The sequence below is a fragment of the Leopardus geoffroyi genome, chromosome B4 (assembly GCF_018350155.1).
Source record: "Leopardus geoffroyi isolate Oge1 chromosome B4, O.geoffroyi_Oge1_pat1.0, whole genome shotgun sequence".
NCBI classification, from domain to species: Eukaryota; Metazoa; Chordata; class Mammalia; order Carnivora; family Felidae; genus Leopardus; species Leopardus geoffroyi.
Genome location: NC_059341.1, coordinates 12,393,749 through 12,420,075, shown reverse-complemented (window position 1 = coordinate 12,420,075; position 26,327 = coordinate 12,393,749). Strand labels below are relative to the sequence as shown.

General features: G+C 44.9%; 1 protein-coding gene across 10 annotated transcripts in view; it reads left to right on the top strand.

Moving 5' to 3' along the window:
• BEND7 (BEN domain containing 7) overlaps window positions 1–26,327 on the top strand; it is an 82,858-nt gene that overhangs the window by 19,753 nt on the left and 36,778 nt on the right. For 9 of the 10 annotated variants that reach the window (XM_045464708.1, XM_045464705.1, XM_045464704.1 and 6 more), the window contains 4 exons: window positions 7,066–7,368; window positions 10,500–10,622; window positions 14,117–14,379; window positions 25,277–25,502. In XM_045464708.1, coding sequence (XP_045320664.1) covers window positions 7,077–7,368; window positions 10,500–10,622; window positions 14,117–14,379; window positions 25,277–25,502 — 904 coding nt within the window. In that variant the 5' untranslated portion in view covers window positions 7,066–7,076. The remainder of the gene's footprint in view (window positions 1–7,065; window positions 7,369–10,499; window positions 10,623–14,116; window positions 14,380–25,276; window positions 25,503–26,327) is intronic. The other variant, XM_045464707.1, reaches the window with a different exon arrangement.

Genomic DNA, 26,327 nt, shown 5'->3' with positions numbered 1-26,327 from the left:
AGAGCGACATCATACCCTTAGAACTGCCCGTACAGTCCTGTGTCTCCACTGCTGGACTGTGCACTCCTCAAGGGGAGAGACTGTAGCTTATACTTCTCTTCCTCTTTTTACGCACACAGTGTCTCATATTCACTAGTACAATAAATATTTATTGAATGGATGAATGAACCTGATGTTATCTAAACGGACTTGAAAGGAACTCAGCTGCCCTTTAAATGAGAATGCCGTGTATACACTGAGCTGCTAAATTATTTTCCACCTATAACTTCCAGTTTAACAGGGTCCTCGAACCTGTGCCAACATGTACACAGTTGAGATACTTCTTATCATAGTATTTGATTCAACCAGTTACATGATTCCGTAGCCACTCTTTGCCTCTTTCCATCTCGGTGGCATTTAGAATATGTTGTGTGCTGCCCTTGGAGTTCCTGAATGCACTCCAGGGACTGGCTCAGGAATGTGGGTTCTGGCACACTCTCCTCCACACGCTTTGCCCTGCTTTATTTATTGGGGTTTCGCTGAAGGTTGCATTAGAGAAAAGGACGCCCTTGGAAACCAGTGCTCTGTTCTATAAACTAATGCATTTTCAGACCATTTTTGCTGAGTTAGAATCTCAGCCTTGCGTGTCGCTTGTAAACATGGCTCTTGTCCCTGAGGGTGGCCAGGTGGGACCTTGATAGCATCTGCACGTCAGTATGGCCTTGGGAGGAGGGTGCCAACCTCAGGCCTCAGAGCACAGAGTCTGCTTCACATTCCTTCACTCTGAGCCCCGTTCGTCGAGAGCTGTAGCGCTGGTGGGAAGGACCCTGTCCCCCCTTCCTGCTCTTCCTGTCACCGCTGTCATCTTGCCGGCGGTGGGCGCGTCTTTTCTACGACATGGCTGCACGCTGCTTCTACTAGGATTTGAGAGGAGATGTTTAGACTGTCTGGTACAAAGCCTGAGCCCCTTAGTATTTCTCAACCGATGCCCTCAACTTTTTCCTACTTTAACATGTCGTTACCTGAAAAATGCAAAGCATTGCTTGAAAGCATTCTTCTTTGTAAGTATATTCAATGCCGTGCAACCACCACCACTGTTTCCAGAACTTTTTCGTCATCCCAGAGAGAAAAGTATTCTTGTCACTGCCGGGGCACGTGTTCTCGGACGCTGCTCTGCTGTGTTGTTGGTGTTTACGGACTGACTGCGGGGGTCCTTTAAGACCATGTGTTGCCCAGTCTCCTGGGATGAAGAACTGTGTCCCTCCCCCACACCAACCCATAGTAGAGGTGAAGACCAGTCACCCAGTAACCATAAACTTATTTCTCGGTGAAACACCCAACCTGTGTAGCCTGTCCTCGTCCCTTGAATCTTTCCTGTTGACTTTTCACGATCTCCTAAAGATTCTCGACGGCCTCTTTAAAACAGTACAGAACTGGACACGATACTGTAATGAAAGTCGACCGGTACTGAATACGGTGGGGAAAGTGCCCCTCGGTTCGGTTCGTGAAGATTCTGCCCTGTTGCGGCACGTGACCGGGTGTGGCACCTTGGCGGTGGACTGGATGTTGGGGGGGGGGGGGGTGGCGGGGTGGGTTGGAGGTGACTCAGTTCTGACCAAGGCGACTGCCGCTTGCCCCGTGGTAGGGAGCCTAGGAGGGATGGGGTGACCCACTTTGCTGTCTCGGAAACAAATGAGCTCAGGGTTCTTTTAATGTTGAAAGGGGGCGGGGGGGGGGGTGGGTTGCACCCTTTGCACGATAGGTTGATAGGAAATCTGGCATCTCTGTATAGGGTGTCCTTCTAGCCCCTGACTTGTTAGTGATCCCCAGGGGCTTACCCAGTCCAGAGGGCCAACTACTGCCAGTAGTAGAACAGTTCTGGGGTCAGCTTCATGTACCACGGGGCTGCAGCCCCGCTTGCCTGCTTATTATCTGGATCTTCTTTGTCAGAACTAGGCTCATTATAACCTGACTCCGCAGCAACCTTTTTCTCTAACTCTGCCCGGTGTTAGTATCCAAGCCAGAAACCGTGGCTTTATCTTTCACGCACCCTTCTTGTTCACCACCCTCGCCCCTGGCCCCACATCCAGTCCCTCACCAGGTCCGTCTGGTGAAGTTCCTTAAGTGTCTCTCTCCAGCCGCACCCCCTCAGTCCTTCCCCCAGCCTTTAGCAACGACACCGTAACTGGTTTTCTCTCCCCACACCACAGCTCACCACAGTTTTGCCAGAATTGTTTTTCTAATAGATAGCTCTGTGTTGAAAGAGATAATGAATCTAAAATTGCCCAGAGTAATAGCCCAGTATCTCCAGTGTAAAATTATTCTTCCTTCGCCTGGCATGTGTGGCCCATAATGGGATGACCTCAGTGTCCATTTCAGCTCCATCACCTGTCCTTCCCCACAGAGAGCTTGAACTCCTGGCACACAGAACTGCTGTTCAGGAAGAAGGGGGAAGATGCCAGAGCTCTGTGACATCAACTCAAACAACAGTGAGCTTTCTCCTGGGGCCGGAAGCATGACATTTTGGGGAGCCACCATCCCCAGCCCCAAGGGAATGGGGAATGCCCAGCTTTCACCTGGTGGCTACAGGGAAAGCAGGACCCTCAGGGAAGGTCTTCAGCTATAGGAGGAAGCAGGGTCATCGAATAGTAGGGCACTTTGCGCCCTGGCATCCCAGGGTGCACAGTTAACAGTTTGGAGTCAGCCAACAGTCCAAGAAAAATCAGGATCATTTTTCAGTACAGCCAATCGATCTAAAGGGATTTGGGTAAGAAATGTTGACACATTTGGACAGGGGCTACCTTCGAATTTGTACTGGCTGATCTTTATACCTCTTGAGCCCATGAGGTGTTTGCTAAATGCTTGTTGAGCAATTTTATTCTACTTTTTACTCCGCTCTATTAACACGCTGTTTGCTTATAACCTTAATATCACATTTAATTCTCCCGGATTCATTCTGGTTTGGATAAGCCATTTCTTGCCTTCACTTAAGAAAGTTTTCTGGAGGGGCGCCGGCCGGGGTGGCTCAGTCAGTTGAGTGTCCTACTCTTGATCTTGGCTCAGGTCGTGATCTCATGGTTTGTGAGATCAAGCCCCACACCAGGTTCTGCACTGACAGCATGGAGCCTGCTTGGGATTCTCTGTCTCCTGCTCTCTCTCTCCCTCTCTGCCCCTCTGCAGTGCACTTACTCTTTCAAAATAAATAAACTTAAAAAAAAAAGTTTTATGGAATACCTACTCTACATCAACACCAGTACATTTGTAGGGCAAAGATATGATTGTTTCATGAATCTTCGTCGTAAGACGTTTCTAGATAGACCTGACATGTTCACATACAGTCTCTCGCTATATGTTTATATATCACCATCTTTTATCATCCCAGACCGTGATGGTCTGTGTTGTATATCCTTAGTTAAGAGGATATACAAGTTAAGAGAGTTCTGGCCAAGTTAAGAGAGTTCATGTATGAGGACTTATTCTGTATGTATTATTGTGCATATTGTGCATGTATCTGTATGTGTTATGTAAAGACACATGATCTGGTAGAGCCTTGAAATTTAGCCAAAGATAGAATTCAGCCTGCAGTTGTAGACCTGTCCAGACTCTCAAAAGGATTTCAGTTAAGGTTGTTTTACCTTTTAGTAAGATTTCTTTTTGTCTGTCTTTCCTAAAAACGTTCAGCCTCTTGGAGTTGAGTATAAGTAAAGACATAGATTTGGAAAGAAATCAGGAAATGGTACACGTTTCCTTATAGAATCATGCTCTGGAACTAGCCTGTGGCTCCTGGGAGCTTCCTTTTCCCAGCCTTATACATGGAAAAGATGCTGACTGATTCCAACTGGAAGGACAAGTAGACGTCAACTAACACTTCCAATCTCAATCTTACACACTTCCCACCATTTCAAGTCAAAGAACTGCATGCACCCCCTCAGTTAAAAAAAAAAGAACAAAAAACAGTGGGCCCCATGTGAGGACAGAAGAAGCCCGCCGGTTCTGAGAAGGGTACTTGTGACCTTAGAGGCATCAGGTACTCTGTGAACATCCCACATCGCCCCTCGGTGCTGCTGTGCGTCCCCCTTCAGACCTTCCTTTTGTGATTCAGGAGGCCAAAGTCGGGGGGCCCGTGGGTGACTTGTCTCCTGTTAAGCAGCAGGTCAGTCCAGCTGAGGGGAGTCCAGCCCAGGCCTGTCCGCTGGACCACACCAGCATCTGCTGCTTGAGCCTCAGCCGGCTCGTCCCGCTTGCCTGTGTTGGGCACCCAGTCCATCCCAGTGTATGCGCGCTCACCCAGCTTCTTATGCCATTCCTGCGTTTGGCCTTCAGGTCTCATTTCTGACCCTCTGCTCCATCCGCCCCCAACGTGCAAGGCAGCGTTTCCCCTCTCTCTGCCGAAGCCCATCGTCGCCTGCAGGTGCAATGAGGCTTCAGGACTCTTCCCCAGGGGGGATGGTCAGGGCTGCTCCCTGCTTCATTGGCCAAAGGAGGGACAGTTCCCAGTGGTTACCCTGAGACCGTTTGTACACGTCAGGTTGTCCTCTAGGGATGCCCAGCCCGTCGCCTCTGAAAGCCTCTTAGGTCACCCCTTCCTCCACCTTCCCCAGTCTCTCCACTGTCCTCTCGTTGACTTTTACAGCTCTGACTTCTGCACCTGACTCTATTCTGTGCTTTAGAAGGACACCGTGCACCGTGTCCTGAGTGAGGTCAGTCGGGTCTGCCTTGGCCTCCTTCGCAGCACCGTGATTTCCTCCTTGGGCCCTGCCAGCTCCTGATTTGTCATTTGGTCGGGTTTTGTTTTGACTTTGGAAGACATGTTTCTAAACGTTTGCTGGGACAGCCCACACCCAGAGGCACCCTTTAAAGTCTCACCTCTTCCCCTGGACTCACCCTGCGGCATAAGCTTCTGGTCCTCCACACAAACATAGAACGTATGTGAAACTCGAAATCGTATGTTCATTCTGGTAATTTTCAGAACCGAGAAACTAAGGTTGCAACAAAGCAGATTTGCTTTTAGAAACTTCCAGAATCCTGTGACTTTCTTTCTCCCCCTAAAGACAGCACTTGATCGTCATAGAGCTCCGTCTCCAGAGCAGAGGTGGAAGCTTTGAAAAGACAGCATCCCTTTTGCTTCAAGTGTCAGGGTCTGTGTGGAGAAGTAAGCTGGCACGGACTCAAGACCCAGGCAGAACGCGGCCGAGTCGGCGCGGCTCTTGCCCGGGCGCCAGGAGGGAGGGGAGTGGCAGCCACCAGCATTGCCAGCTACGATCAGTGTGCTGCAGCCTGTGATGCGTGCACGACTTCCCTGCTCTAGAAAATGGAGGGTAAAAACCCCACAGGAAAGAAGCTTCTTGCCCAGATGGTGCTGTTCACTAGCCAGGAAAGTTATGTGTTTGGGTGCTGAAACTGACACCAGTTTGCCTGTACATTTCCTTCCGAATTCCTCCGGGAGCCCTTCAGACACACCCTGCTCCCTGCACATCCTGAGGAGGTCACAAGTTTTGCTGGCTCTGCATTATTTAAATTGTGCTTAGTCATCCATTCCCATAAAATCTGGAGTATCACTTAGTGTTTCTGTATTGTAATTTTCACAGGTGTTTGATATGAAAAGAGTCTTATTACAAATGAAAATATTTCTCCTCTCCTCTCCTCAAGCATATACCAACACATAACAATACTGTAAATTTGGAAATCTGTGTCATTTCTGTGTTCACCCATGTTGGATATCAAAGGCAGAATTAATATTTTTATTACCTTTTTGAAAATTGGGGATACTTATTTCAAAACAGTATATAAAAGTTTCTTTATAGTCAGTAATGTATCCATACATTAATTAGCTAAATACCTAACCAGGCAACACAAAAATACCTAGATTCATTGTGTAGTTACGAATTCTACAGAGAAACCTGGCTTATACGATGCTAAGTGCATTAAAACATCATTTATATTAAATGTGCTGTATTTATTTGCAGGAGCTATGTAGAAAGAGCCTTTTCTTTTTATCATAGTTTAAATTTCAAGCATTTAATAGAGTGACTGTGAGAGGCTTTTAACACCCAGATTAGAGGTAAAAAAAAAAAAAAAATCCCCTTTTCTCAGTCTTTGTGAAGATACCAGCTGATGCACAGTTTAGTAAGATAAGATGTTCAAAAAAGCTCCTAATAACATCCTGTAATGTCATTATTTACAGAAAATATTTTACGTCTGTATAATTTGAGAGTTATCTTTTTTTTTTTTTTTAATTTTTTTTTTTTCAACGTTCATCTATTTTTGGGACAGAGAGAGACAGAGCATGAACGGGGGAGGGGCAGAGAGAGAGAGAGGGAGACAGAATCGGAAACAGGCCCCAGGCTCTGAGCCATCAGCCCAGAGCCTGACGCGGGGCTCGAACTCACGGACCGTGAGATCGTGACCTGGCTGAAGTCGGACGCTTAACCGACTGCGCCACCCAGGCGCCCCGAGAGTTATCTTTAAATAATATTTATTAAGTACCCCTAGTGCAGTACAGAGATACCTTAGTTCAAAAAAAAAAAAAATCCCCTTATGGAAAAGGGATCTTACTTAATGTAAAGGTTCTGGAGGTCTGTTGCACAACAGTGCAAATAGCATTAACTGAATGGTGCCCTTAAAAACAATTAAGATGGTAAATTTTATGTTACGTGTTTTTTAACCACAGTGAAAAAAAAACAACAACAAAGGTGAGGTGGGGTTCTCTTGTGCCTGTAGTTACAAAGTGGAGGTGGCAGTGGTCTGGGCAGGTCCGTCCAGGGAGACATAGTTCCAGGGGTGTCTCCCCACGGTGAGTCAGGGCCAGAGAAGGACAAAGCCCTCCTCCCATGTCTTGGATGTGTCTGTGCTCCTACATTGTCATGTCTGAAGGTGATGCCCCCACTGACAGTGTCTTACTGGTGTGACCTCTGCCAATGGTGCTAGCCATTTTCTTGCCTTTAATTTTTATAGATTAAGTTTCTAGAAGCTTGCATCTAGACTCAGTAATCATTCCCATTTCCAAAGAAGGGGCGTGGTTTTTTTTAGTAGTGGATTATTTTTTCTGCTCATGCACAGTGATCTCTTTGGCCCTGTTACCATTAGGAAACGAAAGCATGGAAATTAAAAAACAAATTACAGGAATGAGAAGATTACTGAATGACAGCACTGGGAGGATCTATCAGCGTGTCGGCAAGGAAGGAGAAAAATTAAAAGAAGAACCCCAGGATTTGGATTCAGTCTGGCCTCCGCGCTTGAACTCCACTGCTGAGGCCCCCCAGAGCCTCCACCCTTCTTCACGTGGTGCGTGGAACGAGTTACCACCCTCCAGCGGGCAGTTCTCAGGGCAGTATGGCACCCGCTCTAGAACCTTCCAGAGTCAGCCCCACACCACTGGGAGCTCCAACGGTATGGTTTATCAGACATTGAGAATGCTCGGGGCCAGGGGAGGAGAGGGCTGTCCAAATGTTTTATATTTCTAAATATTCATCGTGGGTTGTTGTTTTTTTTTAATTTAAGTGTATTTATTTTGAGAGAGAGCACGCACGCATGCGTGCAGAAGCAGAAGAGGAATAGAGAGAATCCCAAGCAGGCTCCATGCTGTCAGCACAGAGCTAGCTGGACACAGGGCTTGATCTCATGAACCATGGGATCTTGACCTGAGCCAAAACCAAGAGTAAGATGCTTAACCAACTGAGCCACCCAGGTGCCCCAAAATATTCAGCATGGTTTTTGAGTTCAGTACATTAAAGCCTCCCCTAGTCACCTGCCTTAGCTGAGTTACACTAAAAGAGTAAAAACTGGAATTGAGAAATAAGAGAGACTGAGGCTTTATATTAGAAGTGACGGTTTCTTCGTAGAGATTTTAGCTCCTCGAGAGGTGAAAGCTATCATTTGCCAACATACAGATATTATTGCCATGAAAGACCAACATTAGGGCAGAAGGAGCTCACTTTGTCATCAAAAGAAGCTTCTGGTCATACGGTATGTCATTAGTACATCCTCTTGCTTTATTCGCTTTTCTGCATTGTCAGAAGAAGGGGGTGGGAGACACCTGTCCCAGCATCCTAGTGACTAGTGATACCTTTGCTTTAACCTCACATCCCAGTAACTGAACCGGATGATCCATGTCGTAAGACTTGCTTCAATTAGGGCTGAAAATTACCCTTTTAGAGTTACATTTCCTTAATTTAAGTTCCTAATTGTTCAGGGAAAAAAAAAATGGCAATTTTTCCCTTAAGGGAAAAGAATTGATATTTTTCTGGACGTGTTAACTTACCACCCAGTTACTTGCTCCATAAATTAACATATGGATGCGCAGATCTGTAGTCTTCGCAAAGAGAACAAGGAAAAAGCAAGACTGCATTTTCAGTTTCCTTGAAAAGTTAAGGATTTTTCTCCCACGTTCGCTATTCCTTCAAGAAGAAGAGAATTGTTTTGATTTTTTTTAACACAATTTGCAGTAACCAGTTCAGGCATAAAAAGCCATCCCGAGACACTGCCGATGAGGGACCCCAAGAGATGTATGGCGTCTTCTCTTTCTCTCAATATTGCATAAGCCAGGATCAGGTTCACCTGCTGGCACGCTTCCAGGTTAGGGGACATGGCTCTTGAAAGACTCCTCCATGAAAATGAAAAGTCAGTTCTCCTTAAAATTAGAAAATGATTTATAACAAGTTGGAAACGGTTGGTTTTGTCCTCTAAAAATGATAAAGACAGCACTGAGAATAGTGACTAGGAATATTCTCTAAGGCCCTCCTAATTTGACTGCCGTGGAAGAAACAGTAAGAGAAACAGAACACCCCTAGGTGTGTATGAGGCTAAATAAACGCCACATCAGTCAGTTGTGGGTGAACAGAGCGTTCTGTTTTCCAGTCCACAGCAGGCATGGTGGATTCACTCTGGAAAATGTTATTAACGTTAAAAGTTACAAACCTAAGTTCCCCCAGGTTAGTTTGAAAATAGATTTTTGCGTTTGTCGTACGTTAAAAGTTACAAACCTAAGTTCCCCCAGGTTGGTTTGAAAATAGATTTTTGCGTTTGTCGTTTGCATTATTTCCAGTAGAAACCCATCACATAGAACTGTGACTACTTAGAATTCCATTGAAATTATTTGCAGTTTTAAAGCTGTAACATCTCAGTTTGCTACAACTTTGGATGTAAATAATTGCATTCCTCTAGGCATTAAGTTATCCGTATGTATGCCATGGTTTTGCCGTGAATTTTTTTTTTACAGCGTCCACAAATAATGCATACGGTGGGATTAAAATTACCTGTAGTGTATAACAACAGGTATAATTGGATCAGTGCCTTAGAACTTTCCCCCTGCACCTCCGACAGCAGTCACAGTGGTCGGATTGGACACAGATGCTGGAGGGAACGCTGCGGAAAGAGCAACTTTCCAAATGTTCCATCGTGTTCCAAGGACAATGGGACAATCTGTGTTTACCTAAATAGGATCGTTTTATTAAGGAAAAGATAACTAAATTTAAACAGAGATAAAGAGAGTTAAGTGAGGGAAATGTAGGATAGGGGAATGGAAAAAAAGGTGCATGAAGATTGAGCTGGAGAACAGCCAGCAGCCCAACACCCTATAACCCACCAAGTTCAAATACGTCCTCCCATAGACACCCTGCTCCCCCGGCTTTTCCCCGCCCCACGCATACCACCCCCAGAGAGTACTCTCACAGTTTTAATGTGGTGACAGTTCCTAACTTGGGAAAACGTGCTTAATACTACAAAACTATTTTTAATAGTTTGACACATTTAATTTTTTTTTAATGTTTATTCATTTTTGAGAGAAAGAGAGAGAGAGAGCGTGAGCGGGGAGGGGCAGAGAGAGGGGGAGACACAGAATCAGAAGCAGGCTCCAGGCTCCCAGCTGTCAGCACAGAGCCCGACGCGGGGCTCGAACCCGCGAACCGTGAGATCATGAAATGAGCTAAAGTTGGCCGCTCAACCCCAGGCACCCCACAGACACATTTAATTTTTAAGGTGAACGTTTATAACATGCAGCGACCAGGTTTTTTTTTTTGGAAGGCTTGTTCTCAGAGCTGGTGTTTCCGTGCAACATAGTGTGTGTTTCTAGTGAATTTTTATGGGGGTGTGACCTGAGATGCACTAGTTTGGCACTAGGGAGGCCTGCCCACAGCGCATCGTGGGCGCACAGTCAGGCAGACTCCACCTCCCGCCCCATGAGCCGCCAGGCACCTTACAGTGCAGAAGCCTGGATAATTTAGGTAAAGTCAGACCCCAGCATTTAGGTGGTAACAGTTATTGGATACGTTTTCCTTACATGCTTCAAAATGCTGTCAATATGCCTTCTTTTTTTTTTTTTTTAATAATTTATCTTCAAATTGGTTTCCATACAACACCCAGTGCTCATCCCACAGGTGCCCTCCTCCGTGCCCATCACCCACTTTCCCCTCCCTCCCACCACCCCCCCCCCCATCAACCCTCAGTATGTTCTCAGTATTTTTCCCTCTTTATAATTTTGGTGTTGACATTCGGAGTATGCCATTCTTTTCTTTGATGCTCAGGAGAACTTCCAGCAGTGAATTCGTCAGGTGGATCAAACTGCTGTACTTGTAACTGCCAGTCAACGTTGCAGGCCATCCTCCAAGAACTCAGGACCATGCGGAAATTAATGCAAATTCAGGCAGGTACGGATGCGTATCTGACATCTTCCGTCAGGATGTTTGTTTTGTTTTTGGTGGTGAGCTCTTCCCGCCTCGCTGTCTCGCCATGCTTTTCCAAGTGTCCGTCTTCTCAGCTTTTTCTACAACGCATTTTTCCTTTAGCAAATCTAGCAGATTTGTTACTGCTAACCGTGCTACTCACGTGCCGATGTACGTGTGCTCCACATCGTTCATGCCCTCGTCTCCTAGGACTTCACAAGTGTCAGTTATTTGAATTTTCAAACAGTCGTACTTGAAGGTGGGCATCATTCTCCAGCTCCCTTCCCTACTGTGAGTCGACAAGGAAGTTCACATCAGGAAAGAAAGTGAGGCTGACTCACCTTCACCTCCTGAAGTGCTCTGTGTGGGGGCTGTGTGCTGGTCGGCAACCCCCACGCCCGTCCCACCCCTTCTGGGGCCGCTGTGTGACAGTAGGGAAGCCACGCACTGTTGTCTAAGTGCCGGGGGGGGGGGGGCCCTCTCGGGAGCGTGGGCTCTCCTGGCGGAGACATTTAGGAGCATGAGCACTCCGAGCTCCCGCCTGTGGCTTGTCTCCTGGATAAATATTCAGGATGTGGAAGCTCAGGGACCCCTCACATCTCGTCTTCTTTATTTACGTGACGCCTCTCTTGTTGTCACAGTGAGTCCACAGGGTGGGGTCCGAGTCCCGGCTCTCCTCGGGAAGCTGTGTAACCTCTCTGCGCTCCAATTTCTCATGTGTAGCTGGAGCATTAATACCTAATTCACAGGACTGTTTTCAAAATAGAAGGGGTTGGTAAATGCAATGAGCTCTGTAAGGGACCATCCAGGCTCTGGTGTTGTTCTAGAGACCAGGAGCCGTTCATCTCGAAGGCTGGGGCATCATGACAGCGGCTGCTGTTTCTAATCTCCACACATGGGGGCGGGGGCACGGAACTTTTTTGTCACAGGTACAGAAAATAATAAATCATTTCACGAAGGCCTCCTCTGGTGAGGGAAAACTCCTTGAGCAGGTAATAGCACAGTCGTATGTGACCAGCATCCCCACCCCTCCCCTGTAAAGAGATTCAGGAGGGTCATCGCTCAGAAATCGTACCTGGTGCCATTTAGTGAATTCTAGTAAAATTTGAATATTCAATGATGTGGTTTTGATATAAAAAGCTTAATACTTAAGCACACCCATCACCCAAGAGCACATGAAAGAAAGTAAGGTTTGCAAAAGGCCATCTGAAAAGCAACATCTAATTTCATGTGCTGAATTTGGTTTTAGCCCAAGGAAAGAATAAGCATTTTGGTCAGGCCAGCGAGCATGCAACTCCCCCTGTTCTTCCACGGTAACCGGTCTTCTCCTTGACCCGGCAGAAGGTACCATCTCCCAAGTAAGGAGCTCAGAAAGAAAGGTTCCTTCATGACGGACAGGTTCTTTTCTCAGAGGAAGAGTGTGTTAGCACTTAAGAAAATATGCATATGAAACCGTAATGATTTATTTTGTTACTTAAGCTCCTTACTACTGAGATGGCAAACTGCAAATTGCAACCATCTAAATCCTCGACGGAAGCCCTTTTGGAATCTATTAGGTAAATGCCACTTTGTCACTGTGTTTCCCTTTCTGAACGTCTGTAGGTGAGGGCGGTAAGCAATGCCAGAGCTGTAGGATAGCAGAAAGGATAAACTATTACTCTTTAATTTCCGTAAACTTAAGAATTTGTGTAGTGTGGGTAGATTTACTTAAGATTTATTGCCTATAAAACTTAGACTTAAATTATATTTAGAAAGTTTTGCCTTTACTTTAGGGAGAAAGGGCAAGGAATAAGATGAAGCGATACGATCTGGATACAAGAGACTGTGTCTAGACTTGCAAACGGAGAAGAAAAACTCAGATAGTGCCTGTGTTAAACCAAAAGCACTTTCACTTTTAATGTAGAATAGTGAGTCTTCTTCTTACTATTATTATTATTTTGCTTCCATTGTCCATTTAACCTTGGGCATGGAGGGCTAGCCTTGGGTGAAAATCTGGAGAACAGAGAAAAGTTCTCTACTCAGGCTTGCACAGTGGATCACTTGAGAAGCTCAAAAAAAAAAAAAACAACAACTCAGTGCCGGGGAACCACCCCTGCAAATTCCAATTCACTTAGTCTGGGGTGAGGCTGCGAGGCACTGACTTTTTTTAAAAGCTCCCGGCTGACTCTAACATGCAGCCAAGGTCAAGCGCCAATGAATTAGACTAATTACTATACAGGTGGTTAAAAGCCTTTTCAGTGCTCCTATGCAAGGCAAGTATTTTGTTTCTTGTTATTTTATTTTTTTAAGTAATCTCTACACCCAACGTGGGGCTTGAATTTACAACCCCGGGTTTAGAAGTGGCACCCTCCACCGACTCAGCCAGCCAGGCACCCCAAGTAGTTAGTTTCTGATGCTAATAAATTTCTTGCCAGTCTGGGAAATGCAAATACCAAGTTCAAAGTATAAATATCCTTTATTTGCAAACTGATAGGAGATGATCCATATTTATGCGCATTTAAAGATCTTTAGTTTTCATTCAGCTTATTTCTGTAAAAAGGCAGGCGTATCCTATGATCATATTTAGTAAGCCATATTGATACATGAAGATTTAAATAATGATGCCGTATTTTTCTATTACACTTCCCATCAGAATATTCTTAAGTGGTTCACGAACGCTACTTGCCAAAGTACATCTGTGAAAACTGGAATTATCATCCTTGGTTTCCTTAAGTGTATGTTCAGTACTAGTACTTGGTCCTTGCTCAGTGCTCTTCATCTCCAGAACTCCACCTGGATTTTCTGGATTTTACTAGTCTTCTTGACTTGCGCAGAATTGTATCATTCCTATTTTGTAGCTACCTGAAACCCAGGTATGGCGTGGAGCCCGGTCAGAAGCCAGTAGTGTGGTGTCGTGGAGGTAGCTGCGTGCGGACGGCACTGGCTCGTGAGGAAGGGGCAACTGGCCCCGATAAATGACCAGCGGGCTTTTGCCCACGTGCTTCCTGGTCATCCCAGACTGATTCTTTGATAAATGAACATCATCGCTCAGCCCTGGTCAGTTGCAGTGCCTGTAGACTGCTCACAGCTGAGGAGCTTTCCCTCGGAGGACGGTCGGAATATTCCTGAGTTGGGCTTACCTCAAGTTCTGAATTCCCGCTTATATAAAAATGTCCTGCAACTGGTCAAATCACGCTCAGGTGTTTTGCTACAGCTCAGAATGCCCTTTCTTCCACGGAAACAGGGGCAGCAGTCAGTGTGGCCCACAAGTGGCAGGGACACAGTTTTATCTGAGCTGCTTTTCCGTGTGTCGAACTTCAAAGTGCTCCAGAGACATCATTTGGTGACCTACAGGCCCCACGGGGGATGGACTTTGGTCTGCCTTCTGGACTGAACTCCATTTCGGTCTCAGTGTTCTGGGCCGTGTAGACAGAGGGGTGATCACTCTTCCTCAGTGAGACTCAGGTGTCTGAAGCCCATTTCTTGTTTGTTCTTCACAGCTGGAGCCCAAAACAGACAACAACCCCCCATTTCCCTCATGTGCTCCCAGCGAACCGCTGCCTCGCGCAAGAGAAATAAAAAGAAAAAAGTGCCCCCGAAGACTGTCGAGCCTCTGCCCGTGAAACAGAAGGCCGGCGTGTTGGGAACCGAGAAGCCAGCCGTGGCCTCTGAGCAGTCTGGTCCCCCCGCGGCCGAGCACCCGTCCCCCGGGGACAGCCGCGTCCTCGGATTCGGCATTGTCCTGGAATCGCCGGCCTCAGATGTAAGTCGATGTTTTCTGGCTGCTGACACGAATGTGACATAACTTTCAGGATTTTGCCGTATGAATACACTTTCCCCTGAACTCATCCGGGCCCAGAAAACTAGAGAAACTTGCAAAAAGACGCGTGGGAAAGAGGAAAGGACGACTGTTAATCATTTCCTCGCCTAGAATTTCCTCTCCCGAAAATCTTCTACCTTATTTATTTGAACGGGTTTCTGTTCTTTGTCTCTGAGAGAAGGAGGGTGATGGAGTAAATAACCTGCTCACTAATTTCTTTACCATTTTAATTCTGAAGTGGCCGTTTTCAATTTCCTCAGTGCAGAGAGCTACAAGAACATAATTAAATCCTTTGTAAATGGGCATACATGAACAGAACCTTACAGATAAGGTCACACCTTTCTAGAAACACAAACTAATAATAAAAAAAAAAGAGCAGGAGTGCTAATTCTATTTTATAGAGGCAAACCACACTGCTAATTAGGTGGTAACCGCCATGCCATTTACTCCGTGTAATGATAGGTTAACGCTCTGCAAAGGTTTTTCTATTTTAATATCCTAGCCAGAAAGTTGTTGCGGTCCCAGATGTTGGATGACATCTAAGATACCCATCTTGCTGTGGCTTGCCATTTCATATCCACGTGACCATAAACGAATTTCTTTAAAAACGTGCCGTCTTTGCAACCGCAAACTCTCCTCACAGTATCTTTATCTACGTACGTTGATGCGAACCCCATCTTGTTGGGGGAGTTCTTAAAATAAACGAGAGGGAGTGATCTATTATTATCAGATTGCATAGGATGAGAATCCTGCCGAGAACACCCACAGGCCTATATGGGATTGGAGTTTGGCCCTACCTTTTAAACTTTAAATAAAAAATAACTGCTATTTTCTTTTTTAAAAAGCCCTCCCTTTCAAATCGCAGAAAGACAGTTTGGTAGCACGTTTCCACACTGGGTCTTTAGTTAATGGAGGAGACTTTTTTAGACTAGAAAACCATTTGAACTTATCCAATCCTTGGTGTTAAAGGGGTTCTAACTTTTTATCTTTGAACACATGTTAAAATGTTCTTCTAGACTCGAAACTTAGCTTTAAAAAAGTCATTAATGATGATAACGTTCTACCCCAGGCCAGTCAGCTGATTTGTTTATATCAAATGATTATTGCCGCGAAGGCCCTGGTGTCAGAACCCAGGTAAATCATATATTCGGAAATAGGTAAATTATTCTAAAACACAAAGTACATTGAACCTTAAGCAGTGTTCATAATACTTACATTTTTTTGTATTTTGTAAGCATTCTTTTCAGATAGACATTAATATATCAGGAGCAATCATTTGGGTTGTATAAATCATCTCCTAAATGGGTCAATTTAATGCTAATAACCAAACTTTCTCCTTTATTTTTTAAGCTCCAAATACACTTCAGAGATAAGTTTAAGAAGATCTGATTAAGGCCTTATGTACATTAATGAAGTAGAACAGAGTTGTTCTTATCTTTACCAATATCAGCATAATTTTGTTTTCATGCCCCATAAAAATTATTCGCTTTTCATTCATGATTATTTTTGCTAACAAGAGCTGTTCAGTTTAACAAAGCACATTTGGAATTGTCCCTGAAAACTCCGTTAGGTGCTGATTATCTTTGATTGAAGAATAACATGCTTCTAAAAGCAAAAAATACAGAGAGATAATTATCTTTGCATTATCCAACTGATAGGCCATTTGATTCATCTGTTCAAGGGAAAGTGTAACCACACCTAGAGGACCGTGCAGTGAATCCCATCATTGGATAAGGCAGTTTTGTCCACAGATTGCGTTCACCAGCATTAGTGAGTCTAGCTTCTGAAGTCCCTGGGCAGGGCAGGGCAGGGCAGGCCAGGGGGGTTGTGGGGGTTAAGGGTGTGTGGATCGACTCCCTCAGGTGATGGAACCATTGATTTAAAGGCCTCCAAATTTAGGTGCCCTTCTAGTGTTTTATTATTTCTTAGCCATGGTCCTTTTAAATTTTGGCAGAAGTCCAGAGGAGAAAACAGAAAATATATAATAATCTTGTAGGAATTACTGTCTGAAATGGACTTGAGAAAATGTAATACCACAGGATATATATGAGCGGATGGAAACTCTGTATTTGTGTATTTGAAGATGGGCCCTGGGAAATACCCAGCATTGGGAGTGGGAAGATTAGGTCCAAAACTGTAGGACTGGGCAAGTGGTCCAGTGCTGCTAGAAGAGCTGTCTGGCCAGCATCGGTTGCCAACGATGATGATAAAAAGGTAGGATGGGGCCAGGTAGTGAAAGCCCTAAATATGCCATGCCAGTGCCCTTGACCTACCTTCATCTTGTGGGTGCTAGGGAGCCATGGCAAGTTTCAGGTAGAGGACTAATCACACTTGTGTCTTTAAAGAGTGGAAAGGGGAACTGCCTTGTGGGTGATAGATAGATGGAGAGGAGGTAGTAGAGACAGAGAGACCAGAAGGAAGACAAGTACCATCAGTCAGGCATGGGAGGGTCTACATGAGCCGTGAGCCTGAAGAAAGAGAAATGGGGCACTTAGGAAGTCCCCACACAGAGGACGTGGTGGCTGAGAAAACACCCCCCACGTTTCTCTCTTGGAAAACCAGGTGCGTTGCCGGGTGGCGGCAGCTTCTTTAACTGAGGCAGGGAGAGCAAGGGCGGAAGCAGCCTTCAGTTCTGGATGGGAAGTACAAGTTTGCTACCGCAAAGCGGTCACTAGATGTTTGGAGCACAGGAGAAAGATTAGAGCCAGAAGCACCGAGAAGAGGACACGTAAAACCTAGGCTCCCGTTGCTTTGTAATGTGTAAACATTCACATTAATTCTAATTCACGGTGTAAGTTATCTGCCTTGCACTGTGACTTTTAGCATCGCTGCCACACAAATTCACGTAGGGCCCGTGCAGGGCCTTGCGGGCAGACCACCCGCCACCCGAGCCATCGTGGCCGCCCCTACTCAGATGTGGAAAAACACTGAGCTCCCATCACAACCAGCTGCACCATCGCCTTCGAAGCATTCACGCTAGACAATGGAGGGCACGCGAGAAACCCCTCCCGCAGAGCCTGGCACGTAGCGGGGACTCAATACACGGGAGCTAGTCCGCCACTGACAAAACGTCTTCATTTGCATTGAGCACAATATTCACAATAAACTTTCAGAACTTTAGGCCTAGGACTCCGCTTTCGTCAGAAGCCTCCCTTCAGTTTAACCCCCATTTCCTCTCCCACAGCCCCCAGGCCCCAACATAATTTGGGCAGTTCTCTTTCATAGAACCTTCTAAACTAGTTTGTAACTATTCACGTGATTCCCCCTCCGTCTACCGCGGTCTCTCCAGGGCAGGGACCATATGATAATAGTATTTCTGTGCCACCCTGTGCTAAATAATGTGCCTCTGAGGCAGCATTACTGTCCTCGTGCTGTCGACGAGGACCCCGTGGCCTAAAGGGCTTGCGTAGCCTGCTCAGGGTCACAGCCAGAAAGGTGAGCTGGTCCTCACACCCGCGAGTGTAGTTGCCCTTATCATCCACCGCGTGACAGACTCGGGTGCCCGGTCTAGCTCAGTTCCTGCACGTGACCAACGCTCAGGAACCAGTCACAGGATGATGGCTGTATGAGGAGAACTGAAAGGTTGGAGCATAGCAGTTTACTCTGTTTACTTGGAAGGTTCTGGAGGAGAAGTTAATGGTGAAGAATGCAAACTCTGACGTCAGGCTGCCTGAGCCAGAAGCTTAGCTGTGTAACCCTCACCTCAGTTTTTCTCTCCATAAAATGGGAATAATGATAAGAAAGAAAGAACCTCCTAGAACTGGTCTGCTGGAGGAGTTAACTGAAGTAATCTGTGTGAAGCGGTTAGAATAGATCCTGGTCCACGTAAACCCTCAATAAATATTGGTTCTTTTTTTAAACTTCGGCAGTCCTAGCTAAGTACCTTATAGGGACAAACATAAATGTTAAATAAAACTTAAGTGTACATATGAATGAACAAATACCCATGGGTAACTAGTGAGTATAAAAAAGAGAGTGGCCAGAAATGTTTCCACTTTGGGCAGTATTGTTTGACCCATTTAAAACTAGCACATTAAATTAAATAAAACCCAGGCCTCAGTGACACGGAAGCAAAAGCGGGAGCCCCAAACCCAGAACCATATTTCACATTTAAATCCAGTATTCCCTTCTTTCTCCATATGCTCACAACCTGAGTAGTCTACCGGCACTCGGACGAGGCGGCTGGGGAGTTTTTGCCATCACCGTTCTTTCTGACTTGGTTGGAAATAGTGATTTGGTTTTTTTCTGGGTAGATACACCCGGCCCACGCTTGTTTCATTGTCATTGCTTTTTTGTTTGGCTTGTTTCTTGGCTTTAGTGAAACACTCCGATCAGTTTTTAAAAACAGATTTATGACAATTTTTAAGAGTAGAAAACCCTTTTCTCTTTGTTAGGATTACTGTGAATATTTCCCAGTAATCCTAGATGACACAAATTTAGAAGTTATCAGAAGATAAATCTATGGTGACCCATCAACTGAAGATTAGTTCACTGATGTTTGTGGTATGTCATTTTTCTTCCTTTTTCTTTTTCAATGTTTATTTATTTTTGAGAGAGGACGAGCAGGGGCAGGGAAGGCAGAGAGAGAGGGGATAGAGGATCTGAAGCAGACGCTGTGCTGACAGCAGCCAGCCCAATGCGGGGCTCGAGCTCACGAACTGGGAGATTATGACCTGAACTAAAGTTGGACGCTCAACCGACTGAGCCACCCAGGTTCCCGAGTATGTCATTCTTCTTAAAATAACTAATATTAAATGTACTGTTGCTTTCCACAGAAGTAGCTTCTGAAATCAGAACCTGTTCTCTTAACACCTTCTTAGCCCAATAAATATGTAATCCGCTGGGAAACAGTAAAGCGGGCAATCAGTCGAGCAAGCACCTGTTTATTCCTTCCTTGACTCATTGAACTTCAAGCAGCATATGCTTCAGAGTGTAGGTTCTGGTACAGACTGCTTGGGGTCAGATCCTTGCTTCATCACTAGTTGGCTGGATAACCTTCAACAAGTTACCTAACCTCTCCAAGCGTTGGTTTTTGCATCTGCAAATAATAATAATAGTCATAGGGGGACTCTCCTATCCCCTCCTCAATAGGGATAATAAAATAGTCACTCCAGAGGGTGAGGACGAAATGAGAAAAGCCACTTCATGCATGTTAGCCCAGGGCCTGGCACATGGTAAGTAGCGAACAAATGTTCCTTGTTATCCCCATTTTCCAGGGTGCACCGAGATGAATGCAGGAGTCATTGCCCTGCAAGGAGCTTAGGGAGGGAGACGTGTACGCAGTGAGGACACTGTACTGGGACACGGGCTCTAGGAGTGGCTGTCGGAAGACCACAGGGGAGCCGGGAACAGCGGGAGCTGCCCGCGGCCTGGAGGGTCAAGGACAGGCTCTCACAGGTGGACATCTTCTCGGAGCAGCAGTCTCACTGGAGTTGGGTGGAAGAATCCAGACAGTAGTGGCCATGATCTTCCACCTTACGCATTTGGGCTCAAATACCTTGAGCATAAATCAGGCCATAGTGCTCAGAGTCGTTAATTCGCTGCCCGAGGAAGGAGAAGCTTAAAGACATCTCTGAAACACTTTGCACTATCTTATTATGCAAGAGCATGGAGAAATTTTGAGGAGCCAAATCGTGTTGTATTTTCTAAAATTAAACACTTAGGGGTGCCTGAGTGGCTCGGTCAGTTATGCATCTGACTTTGGCTCTGGTCATGATCTCGTGGTTCGTGAGTTTGAGCCCCGCGTCGGGCTGTGTGCTGACAGCACAGAACCCACTTCAGATCCTCTGTCCCCCTCTCTCTCTGCCCCTCCCCTGCTCTCTCTCTCTTTCAGAAATAAACATTAAAAATAGAGAGAGAGGGGGGCGCCTGGGTGGCTCAGTTGGTTAAGCGTCCGACTTTGGCTCAGGTCATGATCTCACGGTTCATGAGTTCGAACCCCACGTCGGGCTCTGTGCTGACAGTTCAGAGCCTGGAGCTTGCTTCCGATTCTGTGTCTGCCTCTCTCTCCTCCTCTCCCCTGCTACTGTTCTGTCTCTCTTTCTCGCAAAAATAAATAAACATGAAAAAAAAAAGTCTTTTAAAATTAAACACTTAGTTCTACCAAAATTTTATCAAATAAAAAATCTACAAAGGATTGGCCCTTTAATGACTTCCTATAATTTTTATCTGATTCACCCTTAAATATGTGCCAGGATGTAGCTTACACATACTTTGTGATAGAACTTCTGCCCGAGCATTTTTTACTTAATACAGAGCATCTACCTTTCAGTACAGTTCTGTTCATAGTACATCCAATGTAGAGCCTCATCAACACGGATTCTCAGCTCCAGGTAGACTAGCTAGACCAAGCCTGCCCTCCCATCCAGGGTATTCTCATGGGTTCCCAGCTCACTGGCCGTGCTCTGGGCATTGCATTTAATAAATAGTAACGGTGCTTCCTGCCAAATCTACCTGGAGCAGACCTGTGTTCTAGGAAATGATTTCAGTTTTTCTCAAATAGAAGCAGGTCGTGTTTGTGAGCACAATAAAATCAGTTAGGAGGGGGTTTTGGTGGCTTTTTAAAATTTCATCTCGTGAACTAAAGCTCATTTTCCTAGAAATACATCTGACGTGCTGCAAAGTAAATAGTAAACAATAATAAAGGATCGTTATACACAGAAGTATTACGAGCAGAAAGACTTAACCTCATGATCTTTCAGCCATCTTATAAATTCTGTTATGTGCATTGAGCCCCAAATCAGTTAGGATTCCACAGAATCCTGACTCTTCATCCACGTTTTTTTTTTTCCTTGAGCCAGTCTTAAACTTAACTAGTTAGCCAGTTGAGTATACAAACTACTGTATGTAATTTATTACTTTTCGGTTGAAAACCTGAGACTAATGTCCAATATGAATACTCATACAGTTCTTTTTACTTCTTTAACCAATGACCACATGTAGCTATAAACATGTTTTACTGTCATTCGGCATTGTTAATACCTGATGTAAAATAGCCTGTATCAGAAATGTTGCCTCTGTGATTACTTGACATGATCTCTTTCAAATTGTTTTACATATTTTCCTTTAGATTATACAGGGGAATCACATGATATGCTCATAGGGACTGAGGGGGAAATCTTTTGATTTACCTGGTTAGGGGATTCCCCCACTCAAACTAGAGCTTGACCCCAACTTCTAGTAAGCAGAGGGAGGCCACAACTGAAATGCAAAGAGAAACAAGAGTGTTAACGTCCACAGGCCCGGGTCCGTGAACATTTTCAAGAGTCATTATGACTACATGTAGTTTTTGCCTTCAGAACTTTACCCAGTGCAAGATATGATGCCACTAGATAAGGAAAAGGCAACATTTGATAGGCTATTGTGCTAAGTAGCTGCGGTCCTGAAAATAAGCAAGATGTCCACGAAAATCCAAATTTACAGTGCGAATTCAGACTCCTAACTCTTAAAGTGATGCCTCCAAGTGTCATAAATTCTGCCCCATCCTTTGGATGTCATCATTTAAAGATCATGTGACTTCAGGAATCAACAGAATCCGTAAATTAGCGTATTAGCCATCTGTCTTCGCTGGAGTCAAATAGCGATTCTGTCAGAGGATGCCTAGTTTGTAAAATGATAATTCATTTGGAAGAGTGTGGCTCCTAGCATAGCCATCATTAGTAAGCAGAGAGGTCTCGTTTAAAGTAGCGCCAGTCAACAAAAAGAAGGGGTTCGATGATACAATGGAGTTTTAACCTGTTTTTAAAAATATATGCACAACGTTGTCGATCGTTACGTGGTAGTAAGACACTGTCACTGTCTTTATAAAATGGGGATCAAAAAATTTCATAGTGAAAGTTTGAGATTAGTTTTCTTCATGTCTCAGAAAATAAAGCTACCCTCTCTTTTTAAGCAATTAGTTTGCTGCTTTGCGGCACCTTGTAAGACATAGCATTAGCACCCGTTACTACGAAATCTGCATATGAGAAAGGACAGAACAGGGGCACCTGGGTGGCATATGAGAAAGGACTGGACAGCCAGGAAGGGGGCAAAGGTTAGTCACCTCTGCTCCTGCCGCTGCTCCTACTGCCTCAACTGGTAAAACTGACTCCTTTGTAAGAGGCTCATAACTGGGTGAGCTCACATTCCTTGATCTGGAGAGAACACTTCAAAATAACAATGTTTGTCCGTCAGTAGAAAGCGGACCAGGACACACTGACAGCTTCTGCATTAGGACAGCCTCTCAGAAATCAAGATACCATTATCCGTTAGTGAATCTCTGGGCTCCACAGAAACCTCCAGATGCTTAGTTTTAGGAGTCGCAGCAAATGCTAGAAACAGTAACTGCATCTCATAAAATGCTATCCCGTCCCCTCCTCGATGATGCCCACCCCTCACCCCGAGGCAGACGTTCACCCACACTTCCTGTGTTTTGGGATAAAAGGTCTCTAAATCAGTATTATTTTCAAATGGATGAATTTTGAGTGAATTCTTACACAGTGTTTTGTTTATTCTGTATTCTGACAAATAGCTATTGGGCAGTGACTGGGCGTTTGGCACCGTGAATACAAACAAGCACACATTCTGATGAAAAGCACAAACTGCCAAGCAAATAAATGCAGTGTGGAAAGTGCCGGAAACACAGTTCATAGACAAGGCTGAGTATGTGAAGGAAGGAGGGCTCATTTCGCCTGATGGCTAGTTCAGGTCACTATTCCTCAACCCAGGGTCACGTCCTCCAGGGTGAGTCCCAAGGGCAAGTTCTGGGAGTCTCAGTTCAGGTGGCTGAGCTTTAAGCACCTGTTGAATGGTTTCCCAAGTTCAACAGAGATAGATGAACGAGTTCAGTTGGTGTTTCCCCCTTTTGACTCCTGAAAATTTGAAAGCTTCAGTACCACCCTAGCCCCTCAGATAGTTGCTTCTGTAAAGGAAATTGGGACTCTTTTTTTTTTTTTTTTTTTTAAATGGCTTGTAAATGATACATAGGAGCACGGAGCAAAAATCTGAGATCAATTCATTTAGAATAAGGTCTAAATGCAGCCAGCCATAGGATATGCAGAGCAAAACTCTGGTTATGAATAAAAACTTCCCCTTAGATTATGATGATAAAAGTCTCTCAATGTGATATTTCCACATTGAATCATTCAACAAACCTGCATTGAGCCTCAGGTGTGTGACAGCTTCTTTTCCAGGAGTTGGCGGTGCAGCCTCTGGCTCCCAGCCACACCCCCCCCTCCCCCCCCACACACACACTTTTACCAGCTGCCAAGACCCAAAACTCAGCAATCAGTCTGACGCCACTGCCCTTACGGTGATATTTACCAAACATCCAGGGACTAAAAGTTGAAAGGCAACGTGAGGCAGAGAAATGAGACGACCTGGTGGATAATCCAGTCGAGAATTGCATTTGGAAAAGGCAGGACCCAAACTTCCCACGTCATCAGAATCATTTGCAGCCTCCTCTGAACCCTCTTTACTCCGACTGTAGTGTGTTAGGCATTCTGGGAAGCACGAGGCCAAACAAAAGTGATAGTTCCTATTCTCCAGGAGAAAAACTAATCCCGGATCCTCGTGTTTGTAATATGGTTTTAAAAATCCAAAGGAGTGCCGGGCTTGCAAAGTGATTAAGTATGGTTATCCAAGAACAAGCTTTTGTAACACATCTTAGAACAAATGAGATGTTCTTCTGACTTTTTTCCTAGTCAAAGTTTACCAAGTGCATCTCATCATGTTACTGTTTTAGAGTTATCATCATAATCAATAGCAGATGACTTAATAGCTTAGATTATGACTAATGAACTTCTGCCCATTCAACAAGAACTTATTGAGTATTTACGATGTGCCAGGCCTGAGCGATACAGAGTCTGACTTACAGGCATCAGGAAGGGCCACAGTCTGATAACTAATTATACGGTATAATAAATACACCCATAAATAGCAGTGACAAAGAGTGGATGGCCACCTCCACGGGAAGGCATTTATTCTAAATGTTCGCTGGGCTGCCGAATGAAAAGACAAGCTATCCGCGTCCACGAGTGCTGACAGACAAGATATTATTACTATCTGAGCGTATTTCACACTACTTAAAGTCCGAGTTGAAAGGCGCCTGCCAGGTCTTCTGCTTCAACATCCCAATCGGAAAATCCCTGATGGGGAAGCAATGTGACCAGAGCATCGGTTTTCCAGTGGCACTCTGAGACATAGCTTCAGATTCTTCTCCCAAAAGTAGTGGTGAGAGGTGGAATTGAATTACCTTGGGCACCTGCTCGTTGTTTTTATTTATTTTATGGGTTAGTTTACATAAGGTTTCACTGGAGGAAAAAAAAATACAGTTCCACAGCTGGAAACCACTGGCATGGGCCTGTGGGGCAGTCCAATGTTTGTGTCCGTAGGCAAATGAAATGATTTAATGTTGGGGAAAGTAATCTGGAAAGTGTAATGCACTGAGCACGTTTAAATTATTTTTAAGTCATTTGGTTACCATCTCTTGGGACCGTAGTGCCTTCACTTAAAAAATGAGGGTGTTCCACCTAGAAATCTCCCATCCCGTGTAGCTCTACAATTACAGGAGTTTGTGATGATCCTCTTTCTCTTGACTGTTTTCGGAGACAAGAATGCATTTTCAGCGTGCTCCTCTCCGTTGCTTTCGAAGAGACTTAATGCTGGAATTAGAGCATCGTATTTTGTAATAACTAGTCACTGGTTTTATAAGTCGCAAATACTGGCACGCAAAAGCCAAAACCATATCGTATGCAGGGTATGGACACTTCAGTAGCTAGTGATGTTTTTCTGTTGCACATATGCCCAAAGGCACACGCTTCAAATGTTGCTTTTAATGAAATATTTATGTTCTTTTTGGTAGCCAGAAGTGCAACTTGCTGAAGGCTTTGATGTGTTCATGCCTAAATCACAGCTGGACTCTATATTGTCAAACTACACTCGCTCAGGAAGCCTTCTGTTTAGAAAGCTGGTGTGTGCATTTTTCGACGACAAGACTTTGGCTAACTCCTTACCCAACGGGAAGAGGAAAAGAGGACTCAACGACAACCGGAAAGGACTAGACCAAAATATTGTGGGTGCAATAAAAGGTTGGTCTCCATCATTTCATTTTATGGGTTCTTGGTTGAGCTTTGCCTTCTTTTCATAAAGACGCAGCTGAAATTGTACTCAGCTAACTGGAAGCGAATTGAATTTGCCCTTGGCAGTTTTCACCCACTGGTGTGGCTTTCCGGTATGACCTCTGACACTCACCACCCCAAGTATCACTAGAATTTGGTATTTCAAGGGTGATGTTGGCTTGTTAAAATCATCATTTCAGAGCCAGTTTGATCTGCTGCAGAACCAAAAAGAAGTGTTTCTCTTCATTGTCTCTTAACATGAAAGTATCTTTCTTCGTAGTAGTTTCTAACTAAGAACTTCACCAGAATATGATTTTGACCTAAATTGTTAGTTATAAATAAGAATAAGGCTCTGATGCTTTTTTGAAAACAGTTCTCTCCCACGTTTGGAAGTTGCTTTATGAGGTCATTGCTTGTAAAGACTATTTATTTATTTATTTATTTCATTTTTTTTCCAATAAGGCTCAGTGAGGAAGTTTTAACAAACATTAACTTTTTTTAATGTTTTACTTATTTTTGAGAGACAGAGCATGAGCAGGGGAGGGAAGGAGGGGCGGACAGAGGATCCGAAGTGGACTCTGCATGGACAGGAGAGAGCCGATGTTGGGCTCGAACTCACGAACCACAAGACCATGACCTGAGTTGAAGCTGGATGCTCAACCGACTAGGCCACCCAGGCGCCCTTCTAAAGATACTTTAAATGTCAATGACCCCACTCTGAAGGCAGATCCTGTGTACCTCCACCCATCCCTGGCCTGCTCTGCTCCCTCTGGTTGTGTATGCAGTCATGCCAGC